Source organism: Stegodyphus dumicola, chromosome X1, assembly GCF_044657685.1.
Source record: "Stegodyphus dumicola isolate Sdum_Otavi_A_Nest chromosome X1, ASM4465768v1".
NCBI lineage: Eukaryota > Metazoa > Arthropoda > Arachnida > Araneae > Eresidae > Stegodyphus > Stegodyphus dumicola.
The window spans coordinates 233,529,102-233,554,229 of NC_140780.1; the positions used below are offsets into that span (position 1 = coordinate 233,529,102).

A 25,128-nucleotide genomic window follows, 5' to 3' on the forward strand; every position below is an offset into this window, starting at 1 on the left:
TTAAAAAAAAACATGCTTTTACTTCGTGAAAACAACATGGCGTCCAAAAAAAAAAAAAAAAACTCGCAGGTTGCTGTAGCAGGGTTGGTCACCAAAAAATTGCCAATTTAAGTTAATCCGAAGATTCACCATGCATTCTCTCTGGTAAAAGCAAATTTACTTGTACCCCTTGGCAAAAATTGGTGGTAGATGGATACCGAGTTTGTGCAATTCTTTCACTAGGTATTTTGGCTTAAGACAAAAAACTCAGTATCCATGAACACATTGACCTATTTTCACTTAAAAAAAAAAAATCAGAGAATTGCACAAACATGGCATTGCACACTCCCTTGACTTTATCCATGTACACATTGACCTACTTAAAAAAAAAAAATCAGAGAATTGCACAAAGTAGGCATTGCATAGTCATTGACTCTGTCCATATACACATCGAGCTATATTCTTTAAAAAATCAAAGGAGCAGCCAACAAAAAATATATAATCTCAATGAACTACATTTTAAATCAAACAATGAAATAACATAAAAAAGGAAATTCCTCTTCGCACTACACAAAGAAAATATCCACTTACCTCATTTACGAATTAACACATCTTCAGTCGAACAAAATTCCTTAACAGCATGCAAAAACGTCCTAAAATTATCTCAACTAGAATATGTATACTAGTGTCACCACATAAATTCACAAAAATAAGAATAAAAAATATCCTATGTAGGAACGATATAATACGACCATACGCATTTCCTTCCTACAAACAGGACACTTAATAATGGCTACTAAGCAAACCTTCATTTACACACCAGTCAATTAATGCTTTTTTCCCTTTCGCTCTAAATCGGACAGAACTTCAAATAAATCTTACCACATTCAGCCAGTTTACCATGTAACTCACAAACAACATACTTATTGAAATAACAACAACATTGAAAATTTGACACGCACTTTTTATATCTTTTCCCATGAATCAAATTGACTGCAATTCATGTAACCAGTTATGTCATAATAGGGTTTCCATAACATTCAATTACTCCGGTTACCATAAATAAACCATCACTTACCGATAAATGAAACAACTGCAAGATAATACAAGGGATACCCTTCTCTCTACTCTACCTTCTTACTAATAGGTTCTATGTGATAGTAAGCCGAATGTAGTCGTCTCTTTTACAAATGCATTAAAGCAAAACAACTGTGAGACGATTTTAATAATAATTTAGGTTAGAGAGAGGGGTACCCCTTGCATTATCGCAAAGTTGTTGTTTCATTTATCACCAAGTTGTTGTTTGATTTATGGTAGCCTGAGTAGTTGAATGTTATGGAAACTCTATTATGATGTAAACGGTTGCATGATCGCAGTAAATTCATAAGGGCTTGTGTGTGTGTGTTGGTTAGGAAGTACATTGCTTGTTTTGTGATTTAGATGGTAAAATGTGGTAAGATTAATTTGAAGTTTCTGTACAACTTGGAAAGAAAGGGGAAAAGAGCATTACTTGACTGGTGTGTAAATGAAAGTTTACTTAGTAGCCATTATTAAGTGTCCTGTTGGTAGGAAGGAAATGCATATGGTTGAACATCGGACAACAAACAGCGCTACAGAGGACATTTTTTACTCTCATTTTGTGAATTTACGTGGGGATGCCAATATGCAAATTCTAGTTCAGATAATTTTAGGAAGTTTTTGAATGCTGTTAAGGAATTTTGTTTGACTGAAGAAAGGGAAATTTCTAAATAAGGTAAGTGGATATTTTCTTTGTGTAGTCCAAAGATTAATTTCCTTTTTTTATGTTATTTCCTTGTTTGATTTAAAATGTAGTTTATTGAGATTATATATATATATATTGTTGGCTGCTCCTCTGACATTTTAAGTGAATATAGTTAGATGTGTGCATGGACAAAGTCAAGGGAGTGCACAATGCCTAGTTTGTGCAATTTTCTGATTTATTTTTAAGTGAAAATAGGTTGATGTGTACATGGATAAAGTCAAGGGTGTGTGCAATGCCAAGTTCGTGCAATTTTCTGATGTTTTTTTAAGTGAAAAGAGGTTAATGTGTACATGGATACTGAGTTTTTTGCAATTCTTTGTCTTGTTATTTTTGCTTCATCTAGCAGTCAAAATAACAAGTCAAAGAATTGCACAAACTCGGTATCCATGTGCTGGCAAAAATTGCCAAGAGGTACTCGTAAATATATTTTTACGATAATTTTGCTTAACTCAGCAGTTCTGTTATGTTCATTAGAGAAAGGTTTTTATAGCTACCAAATGTGTTAAATTCATTTTCTAATACGAAACATTTAGCAATTAGAATTCCAATATGTGTGCAGAGATTATGAGGAGAATTCGATTCTGTATGCAAACCGCACAAGTCTCATTTAAATATGCTGCATTCCAAATTTAAACAAAAGCGTTTTATAGAAAGCAGTCTCAGCTCCAGCATTTTCAACCACACTAAAATCCGCCTCATATAAATTCAAGATATTAATAATTCACGAGGAAATATGCTTTTATTTAGTTACCACTGGTGACAGGAAGTTTTCTGGTATCCTATGCACCTGCTTACGTCGCCTGTGCTTGCAGAAGGCACTAAGAGAACAGAATACAAGGTCTCAAACTCAGCTTTCCTACTGCCAACCTTTCATGAGTACTTCCAGCTTATGGGAATCCTCAGATAACCGGCGCATGGCGAGCTTCCTGAAATCGCGTTCCGCAACTTGGGCAATACGCGCCATACAGTTCTCGATGTTAAACTTTCGTAATATCAGAATATAACGCAAACAAAATTTCATATATAATTTAAATTTAGAACAATAATATTGCACAAATATCAAAACAAAATATAAAGTATAAGGCCTACAAAACTTCTTCTCGAATACAACAAAAAAAATTATGAGGCCTCATACTTTCCTTCACAACACAACAATAAAATAGCCACTCACATACACAACCACATGTATCAACAATACGTCTTCCACCTCCATTTCGTCTTTTTGCCAGCTAGTCAAATAAAGGCTATGAGAGGTTTTATTATTATTATTATTTATTACACACAAAGATCGTATTTTATTCTCGAGTGTCAAGATGTAGAAATATCTTTTTACACGACTTCTGATAAGAATCAGGTAGGAGGAGAAAGAGTAGTGTGGAAGGATGTGTGGGAGGCGGAAAAAAGAGTCAGGTCCGCCCTAGTTATGAGTTACATTCCGCAAGAGGAGGAGAAGGAAAATGTGGTTACGTCGATTATGAACAAGTATTTCCGCATGTAGTGTATTTACAATAGAGCAGATTTATAACAGATGGATTTATAACAGGAGATTTATAACAGATTTGCCTCAAAAATTAATTGATTTTTCTAATTTAGAAATTTACAGGTATTGCGAAAAATTAAAATGTACCCTTCTGTTTCCAAAGGTCTTCTCTTGTGCAAGGATAAAAATATGAACAATATTTGTTTCAAAGTAATGCCGGATACAAGGTACTTAACAAGCTGTGTTAAGGCAGAAATGAAGAAAGCAACTAATTATAAAACAAATTTCTGCAGAAAATGACGTAAGATTTATAAAAGCCTCATTCAGTTGAAACATTTAGCGATTGTTAGTCGTAGAACTACTAGAGATACCCCAAGGAGGTTAGAATAGCCATAGTTACTAAGTTACTACTTAGTTAGTCGTGATACGTCATCAGTTGCGACCACCTCCTTGGTTGCGACTGCAATTTAAAGGCAACGATCACTCTGAGCTCGCGATCGATTGTTCTGGTAATGATCACTCAACACATCATTTCGTGGTGAAAACGATCGAATCAAACTGATTCTCAAATCAAATTGATTGGCTGTCCCATTTGTCCCATTGATTCAATCAATGGGAGCCGTCTTGTTTGTACGTTCACGAAGACAGAAATCAAGTGTGTCAAGGTATGTAAGATTTAAGGGCAATCCTTTAAATCTACTGGACGGGTAGCAATTTATATCAAAGTATAGGCTGTATAAGGCTCCTAGAAAGAAAAGTTGACTCAACATCTATGCTGCATCCAAATGAAACTCACTTGTTACTAATGGACATTGATTTACCAACCGTACTTTAAAAAAGTGCTGGTAGACACCAACCGTGCTCTTAAAATGATTCGAATTTCTGGAAGGTGTTTGGCAACAATTGATTAGCCCGGCGAATTTATGAATGATGGAATTTATGTTGAAGGGTACTGAAACGAGAAATTGTACAATTATCAATAATTTTCGTTTATTTTGTAATCAAGAGAGAAGTAAGTAGGCAGACGTCGAGCTTTTTGTTTCAATTTTAAATGTATTGCCGGTAAATGTAACAGTATTTTTTTTAATCCTGAGATGCGTTCTCACTTCTGCTTTCACTTATTACATTTTGCATGCGTACGTTTAGAATTACTAAATAATTAGAATGATTTTTATGTCATTCTTTAGATTTTTAAAACTTTTTTAAAGAATATTTAAATTAGTAACAAATATTTATTAGGTTGATCTTTACATTATGGTAAAAACGATTTTTTGGCGAAAATTTGGCAACCAACTCTCTTACAGCAACCCTCTATTTTTTTTTCCCCGCAGCCATTTTGTCTTCACGAAGTAAAGACATGTTTCTTTTCTTTTTATCTACTGAACACTTCTTCCAACAATCTACTAGCCGAATTACACTTATGCTAGAAATTTTATCAAACAAAACTGCTTAATCATGACAAATATTCACTGCAAAATTGGGAAAAAGTGCACAATACCATACTCCTTACGTGTTTTTCAAAATAACACATACACATAAACCATGTACACGCCGACTTATTTTTCCTTAAAAAAACATCCCAGAATTGCACAAAAATGGCATTGCGCACACTCTTCACTATATCCATGTACACTGCTTTTTTTCTCATAAATTAGAAAAAATTCACGAAAATACATGACAATTTTCTCAATCTTTAAACCCGGTAAAAAGAACATATATGAAATTACCTGATCGCGAAAAAGTATTTACCCTTTACAAATATGAACATTTCCACATATAAAATAAATAAAATATCCAAAAACTTTTACCTCTAAATCATCTATTACATTATACACGTCACCAACAAATTCATACCGCATGCATTACAAATACTTAGTATCAAATATTTAAATTATTTCCATGCACGTTTACTTCAACTTAAACGTATACCAAATTCCTACAAACATAAAATTCACAAAATAACTATCATTTAATTAAAATATCACTAAACCATGTACACGTCGACTTATTTTTACTTAAAAAAACATCCCAGAATTGCACAATAATTGCATTGCGCACACTCTTCACTATATCCATGTACACTGCTTTTTTCTCATAAATTAGAAAAATTTCACGAAAATACATGACAATTTTCTCAATCTTTAAACCCGGTAAAAAGAACATATATGAAATTACCTGATCGCGAAAAAGTATTTACCCTTTCCAAATATGAACATTTCCACATATAAAATAAATAAAATATCCAAAAACTTTTACCTCTAAATCATCTATTATATTATAAACGTCACCAACGAATTCATACCGCAACCATAACAAATACTTAGTGTCAGATATTTAAATTATTTCCATGCACGTTTACTTCAACTAAAACGTATACCAAATTCCTACAAACATAAAATTCACAAAATAACTATCATTTCATTAAAATATAATTAAATTCAAAAACACTACTTAAAATATAAATGAGCACATACATTAAATTAATAAAAATTACCTTACAATCCTAATTACTTTAAACTAAATCATTGCTAATAACAATTTTCCCAATAATACCAAATTCCTTTCCACCTTACATTTAGAACAATGCATAAAAATAATATCCTCAAATAATTAAAAATACTAACTTACCTAATCTTCTTCAGAATCTTGATTACGTGGCGGATACACTTTTCTAATTCATTCAATAAAATTATTGAAAGATTTTTTCTGCGAATTTTTCCTCCATACTTCCTCCGCTAAATAAAAAGCAAACTTCTCTTTATCACAATGCCTAAATACCCATTTCGAATTCACTTTAGTTAGGGCCATGGGATCCAAAAATTAACAAACACTGTTTCACACGACACAGAATAAAGCTAAATACAAAATTTCCAGATTTTTTCCCGATTTCCCCCCTTTTCCGATTAAAGAACCGTAATTCGTCCATTAATATCCCATGATCTCTCATTTCCCTCACGCAAAATAATGCGTAATCGGAACTGAGTACTGCTCATATTATTACCAAAGTCCCAGGTAGTAACCTTTATCGCCTCCAAACTGTCGCCAAACTACCAGTTACCATATTGTAAAGATCAACCATTTATTATTCTTTATTTTAGTTTTTAGTATTAGTTTTGCTTTGAATACTCTAATATCGGGGAAAGTGAAGAATCACCCACTGCTTGGCGTGTTTTTAAGAATTACACAAACTCTGTATCCATGTACACATCGATCTTTTTTCACTTAAAAGTACATCGGAGAGTTGCACAAACTCGGCATTGTGCACTCCCTTGACTTTGTCCGTGTACACATCAATCTATTTTCACTTAAAAAGGGAAAGAAGCACCCAAATCTTCTTACTCTTGTAAAAAGCGCCAAACAAAATGTTCCAAATAATAGGGCGATTCTGCATTTCACTCCTAATATCGGGCCCACCAGCGGCCGAGTGGTAAAGTCGCTGAACACTGGTAGTTCGGTCCGAGGTTCGAATCCCGCGAACGGGCTGGCTGCATGGGTGTTTTCGTGGTTTTCCCCATATGTAACGTGTATACGAGCCAGTTTCCGTAGAAAGTCCTCCACGAAAGGAATCCCTCCTCTTAGGCAGATAGCCCTAGTGTGCTTTGCCATAATTAAATACACCGACACCGACACTCCTAATATCTGTCTCATTTAACCATGAAATCTAAAAGTAAAATTCGGAACTACCCTCATATGGGCCGTCAGGTCGGCAAATGCGGCGACAAATTTCTCACCAAACATTTTTGGTGAGAAACTCCACGGCACCATATTACTGTCTCCAAAAACCACATTTTAAACACACAATTTAAGTTAAAAATCCGAAGAAAAAAAAAAAAAGATAGCAAAAACGTAAAGTTTATAACCAAAAATATTTGACAAGAATCCATGTACACAGTGATATATTTTAATTTTTAAAAAAATCTATGAATTGCACAATCTATCCAGCGAAGGAATCTACAAACTACGCATACCTTGCTTTAATAAATTAACATAACGATAAATTTCAAGAATACCATGTACACAGCATTCTGTTTAAACTGAAAAAAAATCTACGAATTGCACAATCTAGGCATTGCGCACAAATCAACAAAATAAACTAAAATAAATTACAGATAATTAAAAAAAAACAATAACAACTGAAATTCCTAGTAAAAAAACAATGAACATAACATTCTACAAAATAAACGCAATAAAATAAAATGCACTTACCATAATGGATACTTCTTCGAACAGCAAAATGTAGCTTTAACATGCCGCCACATACTCTATGGTATTTATATGACAGTCGGGCTCGCTATCCACAAAATTCATACTATGGTTCACAAATAAATGTTCAAAAACCTTCTTTTCTTAAATCCTTGTAAGATTTCCAGCCATCTGAAAAAATAGTTGTACAAGGATCAATCCAGTCTTTAATAAATTGCATCGGCGTTTCCTTACTTCTATCATGCACAGCCACTAAAAATAATCTCCCAGACCCTCTTGCAACTACGTCTCTCATTGCAACATAGGCCATTTCAAAACACACACGACACGAACCAACGAGCAATTAAACCACTCCAGCAAAAGGCTTGCCATACAGCACGCAATTGTGCCAAAAGCCAGTGCAGAACACATATCGCCACATTTGGTGATCTTAGGGTGCATATAAGAGTAGAGCTTAAAATTCTAAGCATGTAGAATTTGGATCAGTGTAATGTCAACTAAATTACCAGGACAGTAAACCATAAATTGTTTGTGAACATAGAAATAATTAGCAAAACTTTTGTCAGATATTCAAAATTGATTAAACGGAGAATTTTTCTGTTATCGATTTCTGTCTTTTTTTAATAGTATGTCTGAATGTTTGACTGCTTTTTTTCAGAATTATTGCCAGAATCAGGAATTTTTTTAGGAAATCCCCCTCCCCTCTTAAATAAAATTTGAAGAAGTAAGAGTAAGTAAGAATTGCACTTCCCTGCCTCGCGAGACTGAATTGCAGTACAAGTCCACTCTCCCTTCAGAGCAAAGTGCAGAGGTTCAACTTCCGCCCCTCGTAGAGAGCAGCACACCGCCTGGCAGTTACCAGATTTCACTGGTCATTAATTTACTACTTACCAGTTGCTTGGGCTGCTCGTCGCAGTGGGACATTACCCAGCGAAGCCAGGGACGCCCCCCCCCCCCGCCCCGGGTTACTAAAACCACGCCGCGTTAGGACGTGCCTGACCACCAGGCCGGCTAATAAGTGACTTTTCTGGGCCTGTCAGAACCACCAAGTTCATAAATTTTATACCCCCGTGGCTGATACTGCCTAGGTTCAGATCCTAGCCTGTAGCTTCGCAGAATTCCTTCCGTCGACCACCGGGGGTGGAGGGGCGGATTTGAAGAAGTAGGATTAGATATCTTTGAGTAGCTAATAAATATTGTGTAATTTTTATATAGTTTTAAATATGTATTAAGTATGTATAAAATTCCTTAGTAAAATATAAAAAAATTTAAGATACCTTTGTATAATAACTTTAACATAATATTTATTTCTAGGATAATCATGCTTAAGTCATTTATCACTCATCTGAATAACTGTGGCATTGTACTAGCTAGTAAATCTTCACGAAGAAAGCGGATTCTTGAAGAAATTGTTGTAAGCTCTTACGTTATATATTTATTAGCAGGTTTTAGCAAAAACATAGTTATTTAAAATAATTGCAGCTATAATACTTACATTCAAATACTTTTTAAGAGGCCTGGTGTGTATATTTTACTTATATGTAGGTTGTATGTACTTTAGAATGTCATTTAAATGATAGTTTTATTGAGAAATGTTAGTGGTTATCTAATTTTTAGATATCATTTTTACAATTTTGATTAGTTGGAGACTTTTTGTAAAATTTTTGTAATTGATATCTCTCAAAATCAAAAATCTAATATGCCAGAGCATTTTATGGCTAATCTTCGGAATATGGTAACAGGTAGTTTGGCGACATTTTGGTAAGGCGATAATTATAAACTTCCATTTCAGCCATTTATTATATCTGGAAAATAAGCAAGGTATAATGCTATAAAGCACCATTTACAAAACTGTTCTTAGCAAAAGCAAACTAGCTATGTAGTTAATTAAAAATGTATTTTTAATATTTTCATGGTAAGAGTTTTCCCCATGTAATTTTCTCAAAATATTCAGAATTCTCAAAATATGCATCAGTTTTCTCCAGAGCTTAAATTGTGCCCAAGCCCTGCTCTGGTATTTCTTAGTTTTAGGGATAAATCATAATTCTACCCAGCACCCTAAATAAGAAAGCTCTGACACTTTTTTGTACCGGAATAAAATTTCAGTAGAAATTTGATATCGACAAGTTTATTTTTAGTAATAAAATTATATTGAAAGTCACTTATTAAATTTTAATTTATCTTTTCATATTTTAATTTTTTTATTTAAACTATTTAATGGTAAAATCCTAGTATACGGTGCAGCCTTGGCGCGACTTTGAAAATTATCGCCAACACCAAAAATGATCCAAAGAACGTCTATATATATATATACTATACACTATATACTATGTGTGTATATACATAGCATATATACTATATACATAGTATATACTATGTTTAACTATATATTTTCTTTGAATGACCCGTTAACTACTCATCGCAATGTCCGGTTTTTACTGCTCATCATAAAGTCGCCAAAAGTAGCCAAATCCCGTGTGCACCGGATACTAGGATTAAACCCTATTTAATTTCTTTAAGCATTAATTATTGAATTATTTTAATAATTAATATTTAATTTTTTAATTATTAGGGTTTTTTTTAGCCTTTTTATTTATTTATTTTTGTACCTCTTTCCTGACAGTATTCCACGGGGCACCAGCACATTTAATTTTAGAAATTAAGTACTGATTTTCTGTATAAAATTAATTTTGCATTTTTTCCCTCCGATTTTTTTTTTTTTTTTTTTTTTAAATATTTCTGGCTTAATGCTGTTACCGAATTGATAGGGGTAAATTTTTTTTATGATTTTAGACATTAAAGCTTGAAAAGTTTAGAAAGATATGAAGGCAAGATTTACAGACCTGCGATTCTAGAAGATTCCAGAAAAATGTGACAAAGTGAAAATTGTCCCCATAGTATTACCACGTAATTTCTTACTTTTTGGAGGATATCTAGAAGAACAATGAAAACATTATAGTTGAATGTTTTACTTCTGATACTAGAATCTTTTTCTAAACATTTTAATCTTCCCTTTATTTTCTCTACTTTTTCACTAGACACAAACATGGAAAATATCAAAAATGCTTTTAATCTTATCATATGGACAGGCATTATAGAAAGGAATTCTTTTATTAATAAAGATATTGAAAACTGACAATTTAAAAGATTCATCTAATATGTCTTAATGCATCATACACGGGGCTGGCACTAGGCATTTTCCCATCTGATTCGGTCTGTGTGGATCTTAAATTCTGCTGCCTGGTGCCTTTCTAAAATCTGCTTTCAATGCCTGATCTGAATTCTAAAAGTTTTGCCATTTCTAGACTTTATTGCTCAGTGTGTTACTATATTCTAAAATTTATGCCACATCAGCTCTCTAACCGAATCTTACCATATATATTTTATATTTCGTCTGAATGTTTATATTACTAAAGAAATAAAATTAGCAGCTTTTTCTATACATTCTAAATGCATTTAGTTTATTTAGAATATCAGCAATCTTTAATTAAATCCAAAAATTCTAAAATTGAAAAAAAAAAAAATAAATAAAATAAACATGGAAGAAAGAAACTGAATACATAAAGAAAAACAAAATTATTCTTGAAAGATATGTATTCGCCGTCCATGTTGTATGGTGTTGGCTTAGCTCTCTACAAATTTGCTTATTTATCAATAAATATTACTTGTGTAATCCTTATTTTGTGGTATTTTGAAAGTTTATTCGTTCTGGTGTAGATATTTGTGCTTCTTTTTGGATTTTTTCTTTTTTGATGAAGATGCAAGCATTATAAAATCGGTACCATGCGAGATGGTTCATTAGCATGTTCAGCATGGCGGATAAAGAGCTTGACGCGTTTTACGCGTCTCTTGAAAAACATTATTATACTATCAACACAGCACTTGCATCTAAATGTAGTATGAACGGTGAACTGCGTGAACGTCCTAGGACTGCTTTGGGTGAGTTAAAATCTTTTATAATTAAAAATTTTGAAAGATTACAATCTGCTAATTATTGCGAAGCTTGTGTGGCAAGTTTGAAAACCTCTGTTATGAGACCTTCTTATGCTGAGGTGGTATCCCCATCTAGGGGAGAAAATATAAACAAACAGTCAAATGACTGTAATTTGCTTGTTTCAGCAGCTGCGGGATTGGAAAACTTTACATCCCTTGATGTTAAAAAACTTTTGAAGGAAAAAATTGATCCTACAGAAAAGAAATTAAGTATAAAAAATATTAGGATGATTTTTAATAGCAGAATTTTAGTGCAATGCCTCAACTGATCGTGATAAACTAAAAAGACGAAATCAACAACAAACTTGAACTAATTTCTTCTCTTCCAAGACAGAAAAATTGTGCTCTACTTATTAAAAATGTGCCAAATGAAATTGATGATAAAGATGTATTAACTGTTCTCTTTGATCAAAATCCTGATATTTTTTATGGTAATGAATGTATTAATGACATGAAATTCTGTTTTACTCTTAAAAAATTCCAAAACTCGAAGCATATTGTTGTCGAAATGAAACCCGAGCTATACAGAAAATGCCTACCTTTGGGGTATTTGCATTTTGAGTGGTTGGCTTGTAAAGTAGAGGAGTTTATCATAATAAATAGATGCTTTAAATGCCTTGGCTATAATCACAAAGGAGCTAACTGCAGAAATTCTGTTGCTTGCTTCAAATGTGCAAAAGAACATAAAAGTGAGCACTGCCAAACTCAAGAAACCCAAGCTTGTGTAAATTGCATTCGTTATAATAGCAAAATCAAGGATGTTGGCAAGAAAGTTGATGTCAAGCATAAGCCTTTCTGCGAAAATTGTCCTTCTCGTATTTTTATGAAGAATAGAATTATTTCTCAAATTAATTATGGGTAACTTCCCATTTCTGTTCTTAAAATTATTCAACTTAATCTTCATCGTTTGAAAATGGCTACTCAGCAGCTTGTTTTTAATATGGAAAATTCTAACATTGATATCGCTCTTGTTCATGACCATCGTGCTGATGAATGTCGAGAGCGAACAGCCTGTTTTAACTGCTCTGGAGAACACAAAGCAAAGGATTGTTCGAATATGAATGCTGTAGCTTGTATAAATTGCATCCGCTTCAATCATAAAACAAATAACAGCCATAAAAATGTGAATGTTAATCACAAGCCCTTTTCAAAATGCTGTGCTAATTGTGATTTTATGAGAAAGAACATTCATTCTCGAATTGATTATGGCTAGATTGACTCGACACGTTCTAAAGTGTGTGCAGTTAAACCTTCATAAATCTAAATCTGCGACACAACAGCTCATTTTAAATATGGAAGCTGATAATATTGATTGTGCTTTGGTTCAGAAACCTCATTATTATAAGAATTTTCTTCCAAGATACCCTGGCACTTTTATAGACTTTATTATGATCTTAATTCTGACAATGTAAAGGCTGCAATCATCATTCCATCACGTGATCTATCAACATTTCTTGATTATAAAAATACGGATTACAGTATAGTCACCTTGGATATTACTGTTGGCACAACTGTGCTCACTCTTTTTTTCGTACTATTTTGAACTCTCAAGAAACATTGATTTAGATCTTCATAAAATTAGTCAAGTCTTTATGTCCAAAAATCTTAATCGACTGGTTTGGTGTATGGACTCTAATGGCAGATCTGAATTATGGTTTAGTCCCTATTCAGATTCTCGTGGAGATAAACTGAGTGAATTTATTTCTGCCAACAATCTATTTGTTATTAATGAAGATCATGGACCTATGTTTCAGGCAACTCAAGATTCTAGTTATATTGATGTTACTGTTATTTTCTCAGATCTTCTCCAGAATGTTTCGAGTTGGCGGCTGTCTGAAAAAGATTCCCTTTCTGACCACATGATGATTGAATTTGAACTTTGCCCCTCTACGTTCTTACGAGAGACCTCAAATATTCCTTTTAAAATCTTCAATACAAGGAGAGGAAATTGGGATCATTTTCGAAAATTTTGTTCTTCTCGCGTCACCCATTTCATTAATATTCTTAACGACTGTAGTCACGGTTCTTGCCTAAATACTCTTGTTGAGAATCTTAGTTCTGTTCTTCTCCAGGCATCTTTAATTTCCATACCTGTTAGGAATCATGATAAGCACAATGTTCCTTGGGGGTCTACTGAAATTTTTTGTATGAGAAAGAGGCTTAATGCCTCTAGGTGTAGATTTCAGCATTGTAAAAATCCGCCTCTTAGAAAACTTTATAAAGGTAAATACCTTGAATGTAGAAAAGTGTACAATCAAAAGCTTTCTGATGCTAAATCTCAGTCTTGGAAAACATTTCTTTCGACCATTGATGTCCACAATGTATGGAAAAAGATTTATACGTATGGAGTTAAGAGATTTCATGAAAAAATTGAAATAACTGGTATTTGTCTTTCCACTGGAGAGACAACCAACTCTTTAGAAGAGACAATTACTGCTGTGCTTTAGAAAGCTTTCCCCTCGAATCTGGAGGAAAATGATAATGATTTGCATAAGGAATGCCGTCATTCTGCGTGTACTGCTTATTCTTCTTTTGTTGATCCTATGTTTTCCTGTGATGAAGTTAATACAGTTATTTCAATGCTGGAACCAAATAAATCACCTGGTCCTGATTCTATTTCAAATAAGATTATTAAACAGTTTCATTTAATGTTTCCTCAATTTCTTCATAAACCTTTTAATGTTTGCCTAAATGTTGGCATGTGTTTGGAAATATGCTCAGGTGATTCTTATTCCTAAAGGAAATGAGTCTAGGGTTCCTCACCTAGATAATCTTAGATGTATAAGTTTACTTCCTGCTTTAGGTAAGTGCTTGGAAAAACTTTTTATTAACAGAATTTGCTGGTATCTCCGCCATGGAGACTTCCTTTCTGGTAATCAGTACGGTTTTACACCTCAAAGAAGCTCTGAAGACGCTCTTTCACGCTTGAATGAAATTGTTCAGAGAGGTAAAAAAATTGCACACTATTTTGGTCTTTTGGTTTTTGGACTATTTTGGTTTTTTACTATTTTGGGCGGCTTCGATTATGTGTGCTGGCATTGTATTCTCAATCTTCTCAAAAAAGTGGAACTTCCAATGAATATTTTTCACTTGTTGCTGACTTTTTAAAAGATCGAATGGCCAAACTGCAATTAGGCTCGGCTTCTGCAATTTGTCACCTTAAACTGGGTTGCCCTCGAGGCTCACTTTCAAGACCTACGTTTTAGAGTATTATTATTAATGATCTCCTATCAAAACTGGAAAATCTTGCTTGTTGTGATACTGTAGCCTTTGCGGATGATATCTTGTTTTGCTTCCAGAGTAGGGACCTTTCTGCTACTTTTTTACAGGCACAAGAAACTTTAAATCTCGCCTCCGACTGGTCAAAAGGATTTAAATTAGACTTTAATCCTGATAGAACCAGGGTTATGATTATTGAAAAGAGAAATATCTGTTATGATGCATTTCAGTTATCTCTTGATGGCACCCCTTTGACTGTGGTAAAGCAAATTAAATATCTTGGGGTTTTTCTCGACTGTAAATTTTCTTGGAAGCAACACTTAACTTATGTATCAGAGAAATGTAATAAATTACAGCGTGGATTAAGTCGTATTGCACGCAACACATACGGTATTAATTATAATGTTCATTCGCTCATCTATAAACAAGGACTTGCACCCTTCATTATGTATGGCTCTAAAGTCTGGGGTATATCGCTCAAGAAGAAGATAAATTATAGATATTTACGATGTGTTCAAAGGCATATACTTCTGCGGGTCATATGTGGATATCGTACCGTTAGCTATGAGTCTGTGTATGCAATTTCTGGCTTTCCTCCAATTGACATTGCCATTCTTCATGCTATTGCTTATAAGGAAAATATTTCTGCTTCCGCTGTCTCTCAGTATGATTGTATTTTACCTCCATCTGATCTTCCTCATTCTTCAAAAAGAAATGCTGTTAATTTTATTCAGTTTAGCAATAAAATCGTAGATGATTCCCCTGTAACTTGCTATACTGATGGCAGCAAAATTGATGGCAAGGTTGGTCTCGCATTTGTTGTCTTCAAAAATGGTCTTGAGTTTAAGCACTTTCAATTTAGAATTAGAGATGAATGTATCATTTTTATAGCTGAACTTTTGTGCTTAAACTTCCCCGTCAAATGGGTCTCTGAACAAAATAGTGCTGTTTCAGACTATCTCATTTGTACTGATTCGTTTTCATCCTTGCAGATCTTAAAATGTATTTCTTCTTCTAATAATATCATTATCGAGATTCAAAAAGAACTGAAAAACCTAAAAGATAAAAATATTTTGGTTGCATTTTCATTTGTTCGTGGTCATACAGGTGTTGTTGGGAACGAACAAGCCGATTTCCTTGTGACTAAGCTGGAAATTGACACTTTTGTCAATATCCCTAATTCCTTTTATAAGAAGGTCATGCATGAAAGTATTGTGGAGTCGTGGAACCATGAATTCATTAATTCAAATAAAGGGAGCTTAACAAAGAGATTTTCCCCTTCTGTCAAGATGAGATTGTCATGTCATCACTTCTTCACAGACTATAAATTAACCCAATTTCTTACTGGCCATGGAAATTTTAAAAGTTATTTATATAGATTTAAGTTGAGCTCCGAGTCTGTCTGTGATTGTAGCCTCGGTGGAGAGGAGAATGTTGAACATGTGCTTCTTCTATGTCCTAACTATAAGAACGAAAAAAAGTCTTGAAACTGGAACTGAAAAACTTTAATATAACTGGCCTCCAGAATTTTATCAATTTATTTCCAAGAGAAGTGCTTTTAACACTTTTCGTCAATTTATTGTGAAACTTTGTAATCATCCGTAATTTTATTTCAGTTTTTTTTTTCTTCTGTTTATTTTGTATTGTGTTCCATACTTACTTCTGTGAGCCCTATGTGGTACATGGGGAACTTATTGTGTTTCTTTACTTAAAAAAAAAGATATGTACAGTTATTATTATGTAAATTATTCAATTGTTTACAATTTCAGCCCTTACTATAATTTCCCATTTCTATTTTCTCACCAGAATGCAAATCACTTAGACAGTTTTTAAACTGAGATTTTTGGAGTGTAAGACAAGAGTGTGTTCCTGACCTCCACTTGCTCCTTGCATTAGTTCCTGCCAGCTTTGACAATTTGTAATTCTTCTTCTTGGATTACCATTGCTGACATTTGAGTTTGTTATGATGATAGAGTTATTAAGCCAGCCTAAAATGAAGTTAAATTGTATATTCCTTGACCACTAATCCAAATTTTTAGTTTGAATTTGACTCTTCTTGTTTCATTGCATCACTACGAGCTGTAATTGATTTTGTTAGCTTAAGAACATGCCTTTATTTTTTGAAGTTCTTTTTAAATAAGAATCTTATTTAAACCTTTGTCGGATATTGTAGTTACTTTCAGACACAGCGATAATTTGCCTCATATCTGTTGATGTGATTTTGACTATTTAACTTTTATCAAATCAAATAAACCCTCATATGTACATTGTAGGCAGGTTAGGAGATAAAACACACAGAAACTAGTGAGAACATACTTTTGTGTATAGAGACAAATTTCCAATTGTTAGAAAAGAGGCTTAAAGAGAAGGAAATCTGTATAAATTAGCCAAAATGTCTGGGAAGGCTTCAAATTAAAAAGACTCATAAATATTTTGTTGATATTGTTGCTCCAAAACATAAGTGTCAGGCAATTAAAACATTCACTTATCCCATCTGTTGCGAATTGTGCCAGATTATATGCTCTTCCCAAAATTCATAAAAGTGGTATTCCTTTCCGCCCTATTGTATCAAATTTAGGTACTGCCTCGTATCCATTAGCTAAATATTTAGTTTCTAGATTTTCAACTCTATTAGACAATAACATTTACACCATAAAAAATTCAATAAAGTTTGTAAAAAAGGTTAAAAACATTTCTCCTAGTAATTTACTCATGGTTTTTTTTTATGTAAAATCATTATTCACCAATGTTCCAGTGGAGGGTGCATTAAGATGTCTAGAAACCAGACTTCGCGAATTTCATTTCTCTTGCATCGAAATTGATGAGCTAATTTCTCTCACTCAGCTCTGTTTGAAACAAACACATTTTGTTTTCCAAAATAAATATTACAAGCAAACTGAGGGATTAGCCATGGCTGATATCTACATGCATTATTATGAATCAAAATTGTTTGAAACTTTAAACTTCCCGGCATGGTTCCGCTAGGTAGACGATACTTTTACCCTCTTTGAAGGTAATAAAGATGATTTAAATAAAGTTCTTTCAACAATGAATTCTATTGATCCTGCTATTCAGTTCACTTTTGAACTTGAGACTTGCAATTCTCTTCCGTTTCTCGACATTCTGGTCACACGTAACACATCTAACTTCAGTACTACGGTTTAGCATAAACCTTCATCGGTTTGCCTTCCACCACACTTTAAATCATGTCATCCGACTAAACAAAAGTTAGCTTCATTTTATTCCTATGTTTTCCGTGCTCTTCAAGTTTGCTCCTCCAAACTAGCCCTTGATGAAGAACTAAATTATTTAAAAGCAATAGCTATTGACAGGAGCTTTTCATCCAACATTATTAATCAAGCAGTTAAAAAATTCTCATCTCAACACACTAAAAGGCACACTCTTGTTTAAGGAGATTATAAAAATTCTGTTGTCATTCCCTTCTTTCCATCAATTAATTATAAAGTTGCACATAGTTTGGAGAAATTTAACTTTCGGGTTGTTTATTCTCCCAACAGTAAAATTCCGAGTTCCATACTCAAGGACCCCATTCCGGATATGAATTACTGGGGTATTTATAGGATTCCTTGCCAGTGTGGTTTAATTTACATTGGCCAAATTAAGAGAGCCTTAAAATTTCGCGTCAAGGAACATGAGGCATATGTTAGAAAAAAGGAAACACAGAAGTCTTCTGGTGCTCAACATTGTTGGTCCGAAAACCACACTTTCAATTTTCTGCTGCCAAAATTATTCGAAAAACATCTTCCATTGGAGAACTGGATTTTCTAGAGGCATTTCACATTCATAAAAATCTTTCTGTTCTAGTTAACGATCCTAATTCCAATCCAAATTTGCCTTCGGCCTTTAAAGAAATTATGTTTTAGTTCTGGTTTCACCAACAGATGGCTTATTCTTGTCCAGGCTTTCTTATCTTATCTAATCATTATTCCCTATCTTGTTCATTTGCGGTTTTGCAGCTGAGGATGATGGTTCGGTGAAACCATCGAAACTAGTCCTGTGAAAATTTTGTAAATATAACGCTGATTTTTGTTGTTTGACTTCTGAAGAACAATATGTTTTTTATTCTTATTCTTAATTTTAATGTATAAGCCCACTTTCCTGAGACATTCGCATTTCATCGCTTTGGCAATGATTACTTTTTGCTCTAAAAGTTTAAAATAGCTCTGCTTCCTGAAATGTTTCTTGAAAAATTCTTGCGACAAGAAATTGTACTGCGGCCCGGTATCCAATAATGCAGTTGTTAGAATGTTGTTCAGTAAAATTTGAATTTCAGGCAAAGCCAAAATTTGCGCAGCGACCATGTTCAGTTTAACTACTGAAGGATTTGGCTTCTGTGGGGGTGACCGAACCCTCTCCTCGGATACTCTGATTAGTTTAAATTACATTCCTTTTTAACCCCTTGTTTGTCTTGTTGCCCCTTTTGGTGATCGCCAAATTCTTTTCTTCTGTTGCCCCTAGTTTTGCTACTGCTTTTTGTGGTTGAATCAGACTTGCGGTAAGAATATTGTCTATTTTGCAATTTTTGTTGGGGCAAAAATCTAGAGTCCTCGCTTTGGACGAAACTTACCATATATGCTATCTCAGAGGCTGCCGGATTTCAAACTTGACATTGAGTTGAAATAGGCTTTCAAGCATATTTCCGTTTCTGACTTCAATATAATCCTGGACAAGGGGAAGCAGACAAGGTAGAATAACCGCTATAACATCTGGCCTCTTTCTGTACAATAAGTTCAATATTTGTATTTTATATAGAATGAAATCTGTTAATTCTTCCACCTTCCTTTGATGTATACTGAAGAGCTCTGTATCCAGCTTGGCCTGGTCTTTCTTAACTGGGAATGCTTTTAGCAGAGCATTTTTGAATATCTCCCAGCTATACATTTGTGAACCTGGATCACCCAGCAGGAACTTTCCAATCTCTTTGTACCAGCTGAGGACTTGTCCTTTTAAGTTTGCTGCAATGATGGTGACGTTCTGTAGTTCCTGAACAGGATGCAGAGTGGAGTTCCAACTGCTCCAAGAAAGACATCACTTTACCTTTTCTGTCAAAGGTTTCATCACAACCTGCTTGGTCTCGATGATGAATCCGAACTCTTCCATCCAGTTCTCTGGTGCTGTTGCTAATTGCAGTCTAGAATGGCCAACGTGAACTGTCTGAATTTCAGACACATGGTCCATATTTTTAAAATCAGGCACCAATATAAAGTTCTAGTTTAGTTATGTGTCCATGGCTGCTAGAACTTTTATGGGAGTATCTAGTGACTATTCACTTGTCTACTTATAACTATATAAAATACGAGTCCAAAGAAGGGTTAAAATAACTTTTTATTCATTCAAAGAGATAATGTCAGTCGGTTCCTTATCGGGGTTAAGGGAAAGCCTTCATTTGGGCTTTAAATTAAAACAGAAAATAAGAAACTAAATTTATTCTAACCAGCTAAGCCAAAGCTGGACAAAGATAACTAACCAAGTTGGTCGTCCTCACCAGCGAATACTGACAGGCATGTAAGACTACAGCCGTGCGTAATATGAGGGGCTTAAAGTAACGACGTGGCCCAATGGCAGAACACGCTGTACCAAAAACTGAGCTCTTCTATGAAAGTGACTAAACTTCCCCATTTACATAAAACACAATACTGATATCTTATTTTGAGAGTGAGTGTAGGTAGAAAACAAGAATTTAAAGGAAAGGGTTTCAAAATTAAAAATAACTAGTTGAAAATTAAAATAAACCCTAAAGTCTAATTATTTAAATGATTCCACTAAATATGTAATGTAGGTTAATTTAATGTTCTCGGTTCATCATATGGAAAGTGATTTCTTTGAACAATGAAAAGTGGAATTTCGTTGACCATATGTGAGATTTGCTGTCAATTTGAAATATGTATAATTATAGTTCCTACTTGTACTTCAATATAAGTCAAGTTTACAGCGAGTTGTGGTTTCTATAAAAAGCATGGAAACTTACACCACTATTACATGCATTTCATGCCATTAATGTGTGCCACTAAAACTTTTTCATGTAAAGCATGTGGTTTATTGAATAATCATTTGCACTGAATATTTTTAATTTTGAATTTTATGCCAAATTTTCATTGAACATTACCTTTATTGCAAACAACTGATGACTCCTGATTAGTTAGTGAAAACCATAAAACTCGTGTCAAACATGCAAATTACTCGTATGTATGATCAGAAACTGTAACACTATGAAAGAGCATAGCTGGCATCTTCAAAGCTAGTAATTTTTTTTTCGAGTGACGTGTCTGACTTAAGTACTTGCCTTTTGTGTCCATCAGTATTAAAGTATTACAAATGTTTTTAATTAATTATATCAAAATTTATAGTTTGAATAATGTGTTTTAATATCATAATTTGAATTTCCATTTAGATTTAAGAGACTGATTAACTGGTTATGACACAATCTGTCCAAAATGTATACCTTTAAAGAGGACATTCTAAGACCCAAACAAGCATGAATATTCCATGTAGTTAGCCCTTTCACCAAGAACTGAACCTGGAACAAACTGTCAGTGTTCAAAAGTCTTATTAAGCCATTGGTTGGAATTCAAATGATTATGTTTTGTTTAATAATGATAATCTGTTTAAAGTAATCATTTTTATATAACTAAGAGTTAGGTTTCTTTCATCTACTTGCAGTCTTCTGAATGTATGACTTTCATATATTTTATGTATTTGGTTATATTTTCAGCTTTCCTCACCCGCACTTTTTTTTTTTTTTTTTTTTTTTTTTGTAAATCAGCTATTTGTCATTTGTACGGAACTTTGGTCTATAATTACTAGCAAGGATAATATTTGTATGACAAAAATTTTTAATGTTCTGTTTATGTATTAGTTCTATCATATTAGTTAATGTAACTATTGCATATGTCACCTAGGTCTAGTTTAGCTATTACATAATTCACCTATTTTATTTGACTTTTATGAAATGAAAATTGTGTGTTATTGATTCTTTCTCCTTTTGTACTTGCATAGTATCCCATTTACCATAAAACTGTTACCATGCAGCATGATTTAGTGCCAGCTATGGACAAGCATGTTACAGAAATACACTTTTAACATCCACTCTTTTGTTTGATGTAACCCTGGTTGATTCTCGATAAGCTAGCTTTTGTTTTTTGAATCAGCAATTGCAGTGTAGTGTGAGAAATTGTGACAAGAGAATATCCATTTTAAAAGGAACATGGTTTGGAGGTTACAGCATCATATTTATGACTGTTCATTTGCAACTGGTCGAAAGAATTTACATCCATTTCAAAAGGGAAATGGCCAACTAAACAGTAAAAGATTGGAACAATTACCTACAAGAAGTTTGTACTTATAGTATTCTAAACAGAGCTTCCGCTAAAGTTGGAGGGCATAAGAAAACAGTAGATAGATGAGAACCACTTGACGAAGGGCAGAAATGAAGCAGGTAGAATACCGATTGTTTATTAAATAAAGAGGCATTAGTTCTTTCAGAATTCTTCTGGAACAGTTGGTGTAACTTTGACAGGATATGTGCAAACGTTCACAGTCGATGCGATAAGTAACTACTTATTTTTTTATGTTTCTCTTATAGACTCTTTTAAAAACAATGTCTCATCAGCTTGCACAATTTTTAAAAATCTGAATATGGAATATCTTTCTTTTAACAAAGGAAATTTTTAAAGTCTTGGTTCCCCCTCCCTTAATATTAACTAAAAACAAAATAAACCATAACACGTAGGTCAACAGTGGCCATCATCTGTGTATATCGTATAATTAGCAATTATTTTGTATTATTGAGTATTAGTATCATTTTATTCGTGTTGTAGAGACCATTAGGCATTTAATTTTAGAGCGCAAGGCATGAAAAATGTGCAACGCATTTGCTAGGATTCGAACTACAGGCCTCCCAATTGCTAATCAGGCATGTTTCCAATCAAACCAATCAGCTATGGGAAGAGAGGAAATGCCTTATGTTCTCTTCTTTTTAACCCATTCCCTGCAGTTGTTCACATTTGGGGATCAAAATTGTTTTTAATGTGTCTTCCCTCCCAGTTTCTCATTTTTTATTTATTTTTATGTTATGGTTATTTATTTATTTATTTATTTATTTATGTTTTTGTTCATTTTATCTTTATTTAAGTTATGTGATTAATCATACTCTAAACTTAATGTATATGTTATATACTATATATATGTAGCATCTGTTTCAAAAGTTTGCTTGTAAATGATGCTTTTCACATCTGCATATTTGCTAAGTAAATTTGTGATAATTGGTTTGTAGAGGTTATGTGCATATGTGTTCTGAATAACATAGTATCAAAATTGAAGAAATTGTTTACTTTATAGCTTGAGCACCTGCGGAATACAAAGATTCCCATTTAGGACTCATGGCTATTGAACATAAAATGATTTACTATTTATTTTCATTCCAGTTATCTGTTGCTACCAGATGTTTTGAGAAGGTGATTTGGAAACACAATTGTTCCTAACTAATATGGTAGCTTTGCTAATCCATTTTGCCCATTGAGCAAAAGAAATTTACAATTTTTTAGGGCAGATGGTCATGAACTCTGCGCTGAAAAGTTGTTTCATCGATAGATCTTTGAATTACTGGTTGAATTTTCATAAATGACTTTACTAGTATGATTTGTATTCTTATAAATACTTTTTGATGCAGTCAGTTTGGAAAATCATGAGTATGAATGAACAAATGATACGTTATTATGGTCATCATTTTCTGAAGCAATTTATTACAGGAAATCCAATTTGCTTTGGTTTCAAGCAATGGGCAATGTTTTATAGTGTGACTGGATATTACTATAATGCTGAAATATATGAAGTTCAGCTAAGCAGTAGTTCAGGAAAAGATGCATATAAAATGGGCATCTCAGTAATATTGAATAAATTAATGACTGTGGGCAGACCAGAAGAGCACTGCTTTTATTTTGATTTTTTCACAGGTTTTGATGTGATGAAAGTCTAAAAGGGAGAAGTATACCTGCAACAGGAACAGTGAGATATAATACGAGGGCTATCCAGAAAGTAGATTACGTTTTGGAATAAAAAAATAAACAAAGTATAGGAAACAAATTTTATTATATACAGATGAAAGCCACACTCAAATACTACTTTTCTACATAGTCACCATACAAATTAAGGCATTTATCGTAGCGATGTACGAGCTTGGAAATTCCTTCGTCGAAAAATTCGGCCGCCTGCGCCTTCAACCACTTCGTTACCTCTTCTTGCCTTCCATCTTGCACAAAACTTGTGGTAACCAAGCTTTTCGCTGATGATTTCGTGCAACAAACTTCACGAAATTTGTGGAAAACTCAAAGAAAGTTCCGTTATTGTGAAATTTCGATTTTCACGGACTTTAGCATCGACTTTTTCGAGAAGTTCGGCGGTCACTATGCTGGGTCTCCCACTTCGATCTTCGTCGTGAACATTGGTTCGGCCATTTTGAAATCTTATGACCCACTCCACCTTCAGTGATAATGTTGTCCCCATACACTTCACGAAGCTGCCGATAGATTTCTATCGGTTTACAGTTTTTTGCAGTCAGAAACCTTATTACTGAGCGCAGCTCGCGGGATTTTCAATTAACGCAGACATTTCAAACCGTCACAGTATCTGAACGGAGCACAGCACGAACATCTCACTAGCACGGCTAGATGCAGACTGAGCTGCACAACGCTCTGACCCCAAGATGGCCGCGCTAGCCCCGCCCCTAGCGGACACAGACGGAAACGTAATCTACTTCCTGGATGGCCCTCGTAGGATGAATGAATGCGCTATAAAAACAGATAAAAAATAATAAAAATTTGTGGTTGCTTTTGATTATAGGTATGATGAAATAAATGGAGAATTTGGCCTTGTTTGGAAAGAAAACAACAATGTTAGGATATTATGAAACCATTTCGAAGTTTTACCTTTGAGACGTGCAAAGATGGTGTCAAACTGGAATATCAATAACACATTTAGAATGTCATATTGCAGGGCACTCGTAAGAAAATTACTTGTATGCAATTATTTACATATAATGTGCTGTTGGGGATTGATTTTTAAATCAATAAAGGTCATATATTTATTTCCAATAATGTAAAATTAAATGCACTGTGTTTGTTTACATGCGAAAGACATATTTTTTTTTTTTAATCTATCAGTTAATAACTACTGGGGAAGAGGTGTTCCTATTGCCAAATACTGGCAACGATAAACCACTTTAGTCCACCACTTTTAGTTTAGGCGCCATTGTAGAGGGTATTTGGGCATTTATTCCAAAGCAGGAAACAAAAAAGAATGCAGTGCCTTTGCCAGGATTTGAACTCTTCAGCTCCTGATTGCTAGCCAGACATGCTTCCAATCACACCGTGAAGGAATGCTTCAAGGAGGGAGAAATACCTAACAGCATTAGACCAATATTGGAATCGTGAGTCTTATTTATACCAAAAATAGC

The 25,128-nt window shown here is 33.8% G+C and overlaps 2 protein-coding genes across 4 annotated transcripts in view; one reads left to right on the top strand and one right to left on the bottom strand.

Moving 5' to 3' along the window:
• The window catches only part of waw (Translation factor waclaw), a 166,188-nt gene extending 163,104 nt beyond the window's left edge, over window positions 1–3,084 (bottom strand). The window contains exon 1 of one of the 2 annotated variants that reach the window (XM_085807117.1): window positions 2,934–3,084. The gene's annotated coding sequence lies outside the window, so the exon portion shown is untranslated. The other variant, XM_035366146.2, reaches the window with a different exon arrangement.
• A 564-nt stretch (window positions 3,085–3,648) lies between these two features.
• LOC118194934 (uncharacterized) overlaps window positions 3,649–25,128 on the top strand; it is an 82,980-nt gene continuing 61,500 nt past the window's right edge. Inside the window, exons 1-2 of one of the 2 annotated variants that reach the window (XM_085807119.1) lie at window positions 3,649–3,907; window positions 8,760–8,859. In XM_085807119.1, coding sequence (XP_085663245.1) covers window positions 3,855–3,907; window positions 8,760–8,859 — 153 coding nt within the window. In that variant the 5' untranslated portion in view covers window positions 3,649–3,854. Of the gene's footprint in view, window positions 3,908–3,933; window positions 4,255–8,759; window positions 8,860–25,128 lie in introns of those variants that run through there. The other variant, XM_085807120.1, reaches the window with a different exon arrangement.